The 12,923-nt window shown below is 38.2% G+C and overlaps 1 protein-coding gene across 5 annotated transcripts in view; it reads left to right on the plus strand.

Moving 5' to 3' along the window:
* The window catches only part of LOC114248741 (phospholipid-transporting ATPase IF), a 42,668-nt gene that overhangs the window by 20,851 nt on the left and 8,894 nt on the right, over window positions 1–12,923 (plus strand). For all 5 annotated transcript variants that reach the window (XM_028182151.2, XM_089732101.1, XM_028182150.2 and 2 more), the window contains 11 exons: window positions 886–1,011; window positions 2,987–3,208; window positions 4,885–5,064; window positions 5,864–6,169; window positions 6,729–6,976; window positions 7,908–8,324; window positions 8,701–8,872; window positions 9,767–9,957; window positions 10,795–11,076; window positions 11,790–11,926; window positions 12,769–12,904. In XM_028182151.2, coding sequence (XP_028037952.2) covers window positions 886–1,011; window positions 2,987–3,208; window positions 4,885–5,064; window positions 5,864–6,169; window positions 6,729–6,976; window positions 7,908–8,324; window positions 8,701–8,872; window positions 9,767–9,957; window positions 10,795–11,076; window positions 11,790–11,926; window positions 12,769–12,904 — 2,417 coding nt within the window. The remainder of the gene's footprint in view (window positions 1–885; window positions 1,012–2,986; window positions 3,209–4,884; window positions 5,065–5,863; window positions 6,170–6,728; window positions 6,977–7,907; window positions 8,325–8,700; window positions 8,873–9,766; window positions 9,958–10,794; window positions 11,077–11,789; window positions 11,927–12,768; window positions 12,905–12,923) is intronic.

A 12,923-nucleotide genomic window follows, 5' to 3' on the forward strand; every position in this document is an offset into this window, starting at 1 on the left:
AAAAAAAGGTAGATTCTGCAAAAGACTGTTCTTGCTAGGGGCGCTAGGGCTAATGTAATCAAACTTTCTCAGCTCGAGCCCGTTAGCTCACCTATCCGTCCGATCTTGTTGGAGTAGCCCCTTAGGCTAACAACGATTGGGTAAACTAAATAATGAAAGGTCATTTCCGTTTGTCGTAGGCCCTCATTTTTTTTTCGCTAACTTCGTGCTCATGTTACGGCTCCTCTTTTCAATACTTTAAAACAGGAATATTATCTAGTTAATTGAACTTTAAAAAAAGTTTGAGCATGTATAGAATTTAAGAGAAAAACGTAACTTAATATTGTTTTTAATGATACAGAAATAAATTAATAATCATAAAATTCACATCGTATCAGGTAGTTCCTTTGATTATAACCCTTAAATTTTACGATAGCTATAAATTTAATAATAAATATTTTGATAGTGATAGGTCGACAAAATAGTATGAAACAAAAGTTAAAATTTATATTAATAATATTATTTGTCAGTAAAATTTAACATTTTTCTTTAAAAGTTAAGTTCAGCTATTCAATTCCAATTTAATTATTATAAGACCGGTAAAAATTGATACACTTATAATAATTACTACTTATTGTACATAAGTAACAAAAAACCGTCTACATTTAATAAATTAATTGCGAATTACAAAAATAATATATGGCTCCATACCTGTTTTGTGAAAGCTATCATAACAATTTCGATCTTCATTTCACTCACAATAATATTGGCGCGAAAGTGAGAAAACACAATGTAGGCACCTATGACTACATTCAAATAGGAATAATATGTTCCAAATTCAAATGTTTTTATTGTAACAGTATCTATGGCCAGACTACGTTTAATGATATGTAAATTTGTTCACAGATAGTCCTGTATCGCCTTTCACAAGCATCGCTCCGTTATCATTCATGGTGTTCGTAACAGCTGTCAAGCAAGGCTACGAAGACTGGCTCCGGCACAAGACTGATAATAAAGTCAACAATCAAATTGGTAAGTTATTTTGTTTATTTAGATTAAAATCACGTGTAGACGTCACCCTAGTGCCGCGCACTGTTATTTTGATATAAAAAGCGACATCTTTGGTTTTTGGTTTGAATTACGTTTTAGATCCACGAGTAGAATACCTAAGTTTTTTTTTATATTTCTATTAATTTATTAATATTTTAGGAGCTGGATGAGAGAAACCGAGGATCGTGCTTAGTGGCGTATAATTAGAGGCCTATGTCCAGCAATAGACTGCTATAGGCTGATGATGATTAATATTTTCAATTCAAGTCCCAAATCTTATCACCGTTGGAGAATTAGCTAGCCTTGGCAACTAGATCTTAGTGATGTTTATGTAAATTCAACACTGGGGCAAGTCAATGTCGAAGGAGATTGAGAAGCTTTGATCAACATCCAAACCGTAGGAACAATGTACTCTTCGGCGCATGTTGTTATTTAATACTTGAAAAATACCTTATGTTAAAAAACACTGTTCTTATTTAATAAATAATAAATAATAATATTATAAAGAGGAAAGATTTGTTTGTTTGTTTCGAATAGGCTCCGAAACTACTGGACCGATTTGAAAAATTCTTTTTCCATTAGAAGCCGACATTGTCCCTGATGAACATAGGCTACTTTTTTTAATTTTTTTTTAATTTTATTTTTTTGGTTTCATGTGTGTTTTAATGTTTCCGAAGCGAAGCGAGGGCGGGTTGCTAGTATTTAATATAAGAACAGCGTTTTTCAACATAAGGTATAGGCACATAAATGCAGTGAGTTCATCTGTTGATCTACGCTAATAAAAATGTAAGTGAAGACTAAAAATAGCGTCTCGGCTGCAAATATTTTACATTTGGCCACCAAATGTTTCTCCTCAGCTTTTGATTTTCGTAGTCACTGCTGGCGTCATATCGGATTTCAATATCATACCTCTGGTTTTTCGGATATTGATTAGAGTTTAGCTTACCAGAGAAGAACAAGAATATGTCAAGAGATAAACCATTCTGCAGTCGAATTTTTTTTCGGTCACATATTTATCTTGCTACTGGTACAGTATCTTAAAACGATAAAATACTATCAGTGATACAGTTAGCAAGGCCTTGTGTGATTTTGTCTTGTTGCTTGCAAAATATTCTAGTTACATAGACTTTGTTGTTACGGAACAATCACACTGCATATTAATTCGATAGAATTTGGAGGGCTAAAAATCGCGACTATGTCATAAATTTAGGAATTTGGGACGATGGTACTTAAAATCGTGTCATTTTAAAACACCTGTATATAAATATAAATAAGCTTTCTATTTTATTAAACGACATTTTGATTCTGATAAAAACTGGTTGCATTGTCTCTATTTGCTTTCGTCGAAGTACCAGACTGTCTTCCAGACCTGAAAGAAACATTAAATTTATTTACATTTTATTGCGGAACCAAATATCCGAACGTGCGATACCGCCCCCGCCGCCGCCTTACCCCCCGCTGAGACAGAACTCTCTGAGCCGGGAAACACGCGCCCTCGGCGTGCGCGAATACGCCGTCAAAACATTGTTAATCTTAGTTTGTCTGTATTTTTCTCAACTCCTTTTGTTTTATTTTAGTTAATTTTTACGCTTTTAGCTTTCTAGTAAATTAGCTTTCTTAGTTAACTTAATTTAGTAGTACTTAGCTTAGTTTAGTTTAGCTTAATTAGTAAAAAATTGCTTTCTATTCAAATCTTATCCAAATCGGTTTTAACATCTTTTCGTATCCTCTTGACAAACAGCCCGCAACACTGAACCCTCAGAAACCCAGAAAAAACTCACAAAAGCCGGCCAAACGGACTTTTAGTCTTAAATTTTGCTTTATTTTTCACTTGTAAAAATTCAAACTAAAATTATTATCATTTTAGCTAGCATCTCGCTGTCCGAAAATTTCTGACTTGTTATAATTTTGAATGTAAATAAATGGAATATACCTACGTAAAATTCTTGATTAACAGTTGAAATAGTCTACAAAGGCGTGATCAAAGAAGTGAAAAATTCCACGATAGCCCCTGGAACCTTGGTTCGTGTAAAACGAGGAAGGGAAGTACCAGCCGACCTCGTGCTCCTCTGTTCCGCCGGAGAGAAGGGAAAATGTTATATCACCACTGCGAATCTGGATGGGGAGACCAATTTGAAAACTCTAAGGGTGCCCCCACCTCTAGTCGGGTATACGCCGGGTATGTGAATCTAATAACGCCTTTTTCGATTAAAATTGTTTGTCTTTATATGTTACTTAAATTATAGTCATAGATAAAAATAAATCGAGAGCTGAAAGGCTATTTTGTTTAAGCGACATTTCGTTTAATACGCTACATTTATCTTTGGAATTAAAGGTGCGTTTTGTTTGGTACTAGCGACCCGCCCTCGCTTCGCTTCGGAAACTGTAATTTATTATTGATTTCTCCACTATTTAATGGATGTTATTATACATATGAACCTTCCTCTTCAATCACTCTGTCTATTAAAAAAAACCGCATCAAAATCCGTTGCGTAGTTTTAAAGATTTAAGCATACATAGGGATATAGGGACAGAGAAAGCGACTTTGTTTTATACTATGTAGTGATTAGCATCAAAAGTTCGATGTTTTTAGTTGAACCTCAATTAAGCTTACTCCGTTCAAATAGTTGAAGAAGTTTTTTGTTTTGTTATTTTTTCCAAATTTTAAACTTTAAATGGCTCTCCTGTAAAGTTGCAAAAATGTCGCTTAAACCAAGTAGCTTTTCACCCCTCGAAATGTACCTTTAAGCTATTGAGTTAACTTTTACGATGTCGAGAACGTTAAAATGCTCGCATTAAGCCCACTGGTTTGAGGCGTAAGGCAACCTTTATACAACGGAAGATTAAATTGCGATTTCTGTCAGTCTGACAGCGATAAAATTTACTTTATTATTACATTTTTATACACTATTTCTTAAAGATTTTTAAGTTGTTAATTTAAAAAAAAAACGATTCAAAAATAAAAATCAATACAAGAAAACATTTGTAAATACATCTCTGTGATTCATACATACACTCATAAGTCTACTCACACATACAATTCTATGAAAAATAAATTTAAATATTGTGAAACAAATGAATTAAATATTTTTTGTTGTTGCTTGTATCAATTTTTCAACGAAAAGTAGGACTCTGTTTTTCGAGTTACTTTAAATTTAAAGTCCAGATATATTTTAAATAACTAACATTATTTATATATTACTTAATTAATATGACCGTTTCGTTATTTATGATATTTAAGTATTATAATTATGTAGTTGTGAACTATTTAATTTATGTGTTGAACGAAATTAATTTTGTCTTTGTCAATAAATATTTGTTTACGTTTTGTGGTGTTTTGCTTTCATTTGTTTGTCTGTGTCATGTTATCTTTGTCTTATCATTTACGTATTAATATCTAAAGTGATTCAGCTAATTTTCTTAGCGAGGTTTGTCCATTGCCAGATGACATTTTGACATTAGCTACTTGACTTATAAAAATCGAGAAACGAGTCAAAGTTCTAATTAAATGATGACTATCCAAACCCGAGCGCAGGAATGCTCAGCGGTAGAATTCGACAGATTGGTGTTTTTATTTTTATTTATTGCTTAGATGGGTGGACGATCTCACAGCCCACCTGGTGTTAAGTGGTTACTGGAGTCCTTAGACATATTCAACGTAAATGCTCCACCCATCTTGGGATATAAGTTCTAAGGTCTCAGTATAGCTACAACAGCTGCCCCACTCTTCAAACTAAAACGCAATACTGCTTAACGGCAGAAATAGGCTGAGTGGTGGTACTTACCCGTGCGGAGTAAAAAACCATATCATGGTACAATAAATATACTAAATCAAACCAAATAAAATGCCAACAGACATTTTGCCACAAAACATGCGTATCGAGATACCGAACCCGGTGGCCGACTTGTATACCTTTTATGGACGCCTCGAGATCCCGGGGCTAGACAGCATGGTGCTGTCCACCGATAACCTCATGCTTAGAGGATCCAGAGTCAAAAATACGGAGTGGGCCATAGGTTGTGCTATTTACACAGGTGAGTCGCAATTCATCTCCACAAAAATCATGTTAAGAAGAAGAGTTATTTGCACAAAAATATATTGGCATATATTGCCAATATATAGCACATATTGGGAGCATTTTTCTTAACCCTCAGACACAGCCCACTGAGTTTCTCGCCGGATCTTCTCAGTGGTTCGCGTTTCCGATCCGGTGGTAGACTGCGAAGCACAGCTCTTGTTAGGGTTCGTGTTAACAACGTCGTCAGGTTTGAGCCCGGTGAGCTCACCTACTAGTTAAGGTTACGCTGAAATAGCCTCTCAAGGCTCTCAGCTTAGGTAGGAAAAAAAGAAAAAAAAGCATATATCGTTTTGCATGGTTTTGACATAGCCAAATCGGAGATTCTATTTTACGTCGTTCTATTGGGAACATATACATCTTCAGTGTATGTATATAAGAGGAATGGTGTGCTCGTATTCCTCAACTTAAGAAAACAATCCATTACCACTTATTGACCGCCGATCCTGAGATCCGGTGGTTTTGGCGGCGACGACTGACAGTTCGGCGTCTCCTAAGAGAGACATGGAATGCGCTCCAAGCCAGACACGTATCTTTGTTCCCTTCTACCTCTAATACGTGATTTGGACACGGGTTCACCGGCAAAGGATTTTAATCCGTTCTACACTATTATTCCTGAATTCCGCCCTCAACACGTAAGTATTCAAAAGTCCTAATGATGCCCTCTTGACCAAAAATTAACACACATTCTCATTCTCTGTACTAGTAAAGTAGCAAAATACATCAAAACAATGTATTTAAATTACCTATATTTTCAGGGGAAGAAACTAAACTGGCTCTCAATTCGAAATACACAGGGAACAAGTTCTCGTCGTGTGAATTGGCTGTCAACGGGTTCCTGCTCTTCTTTATTTTGGTATTACTCATCGAAATGGTCGTGTCTCTGATCGCCAAGCTTGTCATAGAGCACAGGAACCCCGAGAAGGACCTGTACCTCGGCCCGGGCACGACGTTCCCGCCGCACGTCTCCGACCTACTTCAGGATCTTTTCTCGTTTCTGCTGCTCTATTATTATATCATACCGATGTCTCTGTACGTGACCATCGAGCTGTATAAATTTATAGGTGAGCTTCTGTGGACAGTTCGACAGTTCTTAGTAATTATTTTGTATCTATTTCTTTTTCTATTATAGCCTAGCACTGAACTTTTTTCGCCAATTCATGGCGAAACTTTGTTAAGAACGTTTGACACAAAGCATCCGGGCTTTAGACTAAATTATAAATCCAACCACCACCACCATATGCGGTATATCTATGTAGATGTAGTGGAAGGAATAAAAACTGCGTGGGTAACTTCATTCATACGTTAAAACAGTCAGGTATACCATATACCAAAAAATTAGTTGTTAAACTTCACTGAGAAGAGTGTACGGTAGAGGAAATCTATAGATTAGTATAGATTGACTAGGCATTCTCATGAACTACAATAATTACGTCATAAATTATTTTATTATTTTAATGGATTTATCATCAAGCTGACAATTCTGAATACTAACAGTAGTCATACTATGCTTCATACAAATAACAATTTAGGCAGTTTCTAAAGTAATCAAATAAAACCATCGTCAAAAGGTAATTTAATATGTACATCCTTGACTCCAAAATTTACCTGAACGATTCTCAGGAGCACTATTTATCGGATGGGACGAAGACTTCCGCTGCGAGGACACAGGAAGACCGGCGATGGCCAACACATCGGACCTCAACGAAGAGCTAGGTCAGGTCGAGGTTTTGTTCTCAGACAAAACTGGCACCTTAACGAAAAACCTCATGGTATTCAAGACATGTTCAATCAAAGGGAACGTTTACGAAGAGAGGAGTAACCAGCTGTACAACGTGGAGAGATTTGAGGAGCCCGTCGATGTGCTTCAGGTCAGAGATTACAATCTACACTCACTTGTCTGTTTTTTAGGTTTGTCCAAGGATCTTGGGAACCTCTAAGTTATCCCACTCTCTTATTTTGGTGTGCCTTGGAAATTGTTTGAGATTATTTTTACTGGTGGTAAGACCTACCCCGCCTATTTCTGCCGTGAAGCAGTAATGCGTTTCGGTTTGAAGGGTGGGGCAGCCGCCTAGCCGTTGTAACTATACTGAAGCCTTAGAGCGTATATCTCAAGGTGGGTGGCGCATTTACGTTCTAGATGTCTATGGGCTCCAGTAACCACTTAACACCAGGTGGGCTGTGAGCTCGTCCACACACCTAGGCAATAAAAAAAATAAAAAATTACTACGTACAGTAGCTCTGAAACGAATATCCCTCCAGTGATGTTTCCTGAGTGCTGTGAGATGTCCTTCGTTAAACGACATTAAAAAACAGTAATAAGCGGTAGGCAAGGCAGTGGCTCAGCTATGCCCCTGATGTTGCTGATGTTCATGAACACCGGTGAAAACTCGGGTGGGTAGAGTACTCGACTACCTTAAAAAAAAATTTTTTTATTGCTGACGAGCATACGGCCCACTGATGGTGAATGGTTACCGTCGCCCAGCAATGCCAGGGCCAGAGCTAAGCCACTACCTACCGTTAAGTAGGTACCCTAGGCCAGCCGCTGCCTACCGTTTAGTACTATAAGCCAAGCCACTGCCTACCGTTAAGTACTCTAAGCTAAGCCACTGCCTACCGTTAAGTACTATAAGCCAAGCCACTGCCTACCGTTAAGTACTCTAAGTGGGAATTGTTTGTTACTTATTACACAAACACTAAATACTACAAATACTACAATACGGTACTTCAATGTGATTTTTCAACGAAATTTGATTTGATGGTAGCCATCATTTAACCGTCACAAATAACCTTATATTTCAGACAGACATCAAATTTTTCTTCAAAATCCTCGCCCTGTGTCATTCGGTTCAAGTTTCCAGTGAAGACATGAAGAAGCTTAGCGCACGACTGTCTGGCGGAGGAGATACTCAACTGATGAACTTCTTTCGAAGGAAAAAACAAAATAAAAATCCCAACAACGGAGTACTGGACAATGTCAGTTGGGACTCGGCCTTGAAAGAAGCTGGCAGTAAAATGGACTACCAAGGCAGCAGCCCCGATGAGAAAGCATTGGTGGAGGCCGCCGATAGAGTGGGAGTCACGTTTTTGGGCGAAGAGGGCAATAATCTCGTATTGAAAGTGGGTGAGAACACGGAAATGTATGAAAGATTGCAACTCATCGAATTCACTTCGGAGAGGAAGAGAATGTCTGTTATTCTTCGTGATAAAGACGGAAAGGTGAGTTCGCTGTTAAATGCCATGTAACTTCCTTATCGACTACTGTGTTTTGCTTTGATTGACTAAATGTGTAATTCGAAAAGCATCAAAAACGTCTTTTTTTGCGTTGACGAGTGAACTAGTTCATGGACCATCGGCTTTAAGTGGTCACCGGAGCCCATACAAATCACAACGTGACCGCCGCCATCCACCTTTAAGCTTGAGGCACAAGTCAATTGTAAAATATTGATCCGCACTCACAAGTCTTGTACTTTAAAGTAATTATTATTATATTTGGACTATGATTGTTATTATCTTGACATTTAAAATAATAATCAAACACGACTTCCGCCTCCCATTATAAAAGATAAGTATATTAATCTAGTAATCATTTCAGATATGGTTATTTTGCAAGGGAGCCGAAAGCTCTGTGTTTCCACTGTGCAAAGACTCGGCTCTGGTGGAGGAGGTGAACAGGGACATCAATGCGTTCGCAGTGAAGGGACTGCGGACATTAGCTATTGCTTACAGAGAGATTTCTGACGAGGAATACACTAGAGTCTCCGAAAGTGAGTACTCACTGTCTTATTTACATGATTCTGTTGGTCTGAGATTTCAACTACAACGTACCTACTGAGTTATTTTGATTATGAACTAGTAATATTTAATTTTTTAATGAAAATAAAATAGATGATATCTTTTACCCTACAACTTTTCAGCCGTTTTATTTAATATTTTTAATCTCTATATATAAAAATGAATTGCTGTTCGTTAGTCTCGCTAAAATTCGAGAAAGGCTGGACCGATTTAGCTAATTTTGGTCTTGAATTATTTGTGGAAGTCCAGAGAAGGTTTAAAAGGTGAATAAATATTAAAAAACTCGGAATTAAATAAAAATAACAATTTTGTTTTTCCTTTGATGTGTCGCCCCGTCGGACGGATTCCTTTTGTTTGTTTTAAATTTAGTTTTATACAAAAGTTTAGGTCTTTTTTTTATTTATCGATTGACACACTACGAAGTCTGCCGGGTCAGCTAGTCGCTTATATTGAGAAGCTGGTGTTTAATGGTTACCGGAAACCATAGTATCAATAACGTTAATGCCGCCACCCACCTTGAGATAAGTTCTAAGGTCTCATTATAGTTACAATGGCTGCCCCACCCTTCAAACCGTAACGCATTACTGCTTCACGGCAGAAATAGGCGGAGTGGTGGTACCTACCCGCGCGGACTCACAAGAGGTCCTACCACCAGTAAATATGCAAATTACAATTTTGCGGGTTTGATGTTTATTAGTTACACGATATTATTCCTTCACCATGGAAGTCAATCGTGATCATGATTGTGTTAAATATATATTTTCTCTATTGTGGTGTGGTCAAATGTTTCTTTAAATACAAAACAATTAAGGATTCGAAAGTATGATGCTTAATTCATCATCTCTAAGAAACGTATCCTTCTCCAGGTATAAAGCATGTAGACGGAAAGAGCGCGGAGGCTCTGCAGCAACTCACCCAGCAGTACCGGGTTTTAGAGCAACAACTGATATTAGTCGGCGCCACTGGAGTCGAGGACTGTCTGCAGGACGACGTGGCCGACACGCTCGCCTCGTTGCGGAGAGCTGGCATCAAAACCTGGGTGCTCACCGGCGATAAGGTTAGTGAGTCCTCTAGGCGGACTTATCACTAATGTCATAATACCGGTCACCGTTCGAATTAACCCACAGAGACAGCCCACTGAGTTTCTCGCCGGATCTTCTCAGTGGGTCTCGTTTCTGATCCGGTGGTAGATTCTGCGAAGCACTGCCCTTGCTAGGGTCAGTGTTAGCGACACTCCCGGTTTGTGCCTCATGAGCTCACCTACACGTTAGGTTGAAGCTGAAATAGCCTCTCAAGACTATCAAAAGGTAGGGGGGAAAAAACACCAGATGGGCTGTGAGCTCGTAAGCAATAAAAAAAACTTTCTTATTGCCATTTATGCAATAAAAAAGTTTTTTTTTATTGCTTAAATGGTTCGGCGAGCTCACAGTCCAGCTGATGTTGAGTGGTTACTGGAGCCCATAGACATCTACAACGTAAATGCGCCACCCACCTTGAGATAAGGTTTAAGGTCTCAGTATAGTTACAACGGCTGCCCCACCTTTCAAACCGAAACGCATTACTGCTACACGGCAGAAATAGGCAGGGCGGTGGTACCTACCCATGCGAGCTCACAAGAGGTCCTACCACCAGTCAAAACTTTATGCCACGTAAAGCTCATAACCAATTCTAAAATTGGATTCCTTCTTAAAATATACCCGGAGCTTGAATCATGTAAATTTTTAACAAAACTAATATAATACAGAAGATAGTTTGGTACTTATGATATCCGGTATGAGAGGCGCGCTCGGACCCATTAGGCTAAAAGTGGGATAATTTAGGCAACCTGGGAGTACCTAGTTACTTACCCGTGCGGACTCACGCGAGGTCCTACCAGCAGTTCGTTTGTGTGTAGGTGGAAACAGCGCTCAACGTGGCCCAGTCGTGCGCGCACATATCGGAAACGGACCGGCGCATGTTCCTAGTGGGCGTGGAGTCGGCCGGCGCGCTGCTCGCCCACCTGGACGAGTGCCGCCGGATCGTCGCCGAGCCCGGCTACCGGGACCTCACGCTGGTGCTGGACGGGACCAGCATGACGCAGCTGCTCGACGCCGGCGCCGCGCAGGCCTTCGTCGACATATCGCTGCAGTGCAACGCCGTGCTGTGCTGTCGACTGTCGCCCATACAGAAGGCCAAGGTTATTATCAATGTCGATATCTATACCTACTAATATATAAATCTACAGTGGTTTTTACGGATGTTCCGTTATAACTACTGAACCATGCATCCGATTGACTTGAAACTTGGTATCCATGTAGACAAATACATGTACTTAATGGATAGGCTAATATTTATATGAGTGTTCGACTCCCTAATAATAATGACAATAAATAATAATGTTAATTTATATGCCCAGCAAAGCGGGCGAGTACGGCTAGTACATGTTTAAATACACACAAGGTATTTAGACATCTGTTCAGTTATTAATTTTTCTGTATGCACCTGTTTAGAATTACAATCCAGATTGTTATGTTAAATATTTAAAACTTATAATTTCTATAGCTGTAATTTGTTTTGTGCATCAATATAAATAAAAAAAAGATAAATTTTGTAAGTTACGCAGATCATAATTTACGTTCCCAATTCATTAGCGAATAAAAAACGTTCGAAAATTTTGTTAGATGAATTTCTGAACACTCAACGTTGTCCTACTATAGTGGTCATATTGCATCTTCCACATTATATATTTTGTTACCTAAATTATTATATTCGAGAAAATCTTATGATATATACTGATTGACTATATGATATATACCTACGCACACGTTGCAACGCGATAAAACAGTGATTCAATTGAAAAGTGCATGATTACAGTAGACCCCCAAAGTTCATCAGATGTTCAAATTTCAGATAGTGAGACTTATAAAGAGCAGTCCGCAGCATCCGATCACGGCTGCTATAGGCGACGGCGCTAATGACATCTCTATGATACAAGAGGCGCACGTCGGCTTCGGTATATTCGGAAGAGAGGGTCATCAGGCCGCGAGGTAACAGCAAACTTAGAGTAACTGTTAAAACAGCTATGGCTTCACATGTTTCGTACATATTTATTTATAGTCGTCAGCTTATATACACGGGATTAAACCGATTGAATCGTAGATATCTATACTAATATTATAAAGAGGAAAGATTTGTTTGTTTGTTTGTATTGAATAGGCTCCGAAACTACTGAACCGATTTAAAAAAATCTTTCACTGTTTGGAAGCTACACTATTCCCGAGTGACACAGGCTATAATTTTTTGAAAAAAATTAGGGATCCTTACTAAAACTCCAATAATATAACCCAAAGTGTAAAAAAAATACCTAAAATATTCTTTACATTTTTTTTAGTATAACATAAGATTGGCTGGGTGGCCTAAAGGATAAGACGCCCGGTGCGTTCGTATCGAGTGATGTGACTATGCCGAGGTTCGAATACCGCCAATTTTCATGGTTAAATACGTACTTAACAAATGTTGACAAATGATTTCCTCGGTGAAGGTATAACATCGCGTGATAAACATGAAGCCCGAAAAAAATATAATTTGTATAATCACTAAACTAATTAATTGTGACATAGATCTCAAGTCTCAAGACGACATGCACGGTATGATGTCCATGGACCCTAGTGACCACTCAACACCAGATCAGCGTCAGCTAGTTCCTTCATTGAAACAATAAATATGAAATAAAATAAAAACTTACACACTTATCTTTGTTATATCGAACGAATTTTTTGAATTTTCAATAACAATCAGTGTTGTCTATATGTTTCTGCCAAGACCGACTTACTCGTATAAGTGAAAATAAGAAGACAATCTACAATCGAAGATTTTGGTTCGTTCACAGATCCGCAGATTTTGCCATAACAAAATTTTCAATGATAAAAAAGTTTTTACTCGTGTTGGGACATTGGTACTATCAGCGCTTGGCGACGCTCATACACTACTTCTTCTACAAAAATCTAGTCTTAGGTAATATAATGGTAAGTGCTGTCTTTTGAA

Source organism: Bombyx mandarina, chromosome 12, assembly GCF_030267445.1.
Source record: "Bombyx mandarina strain Sakado chromosome 12, ASM3026744v2".
Lineage (NCBI taxonomy): Eukaryota > Metazoa > Arthropoda > Insecta > Lepidoptera > Bombycidae > Bombyx > Bombyx mandarina.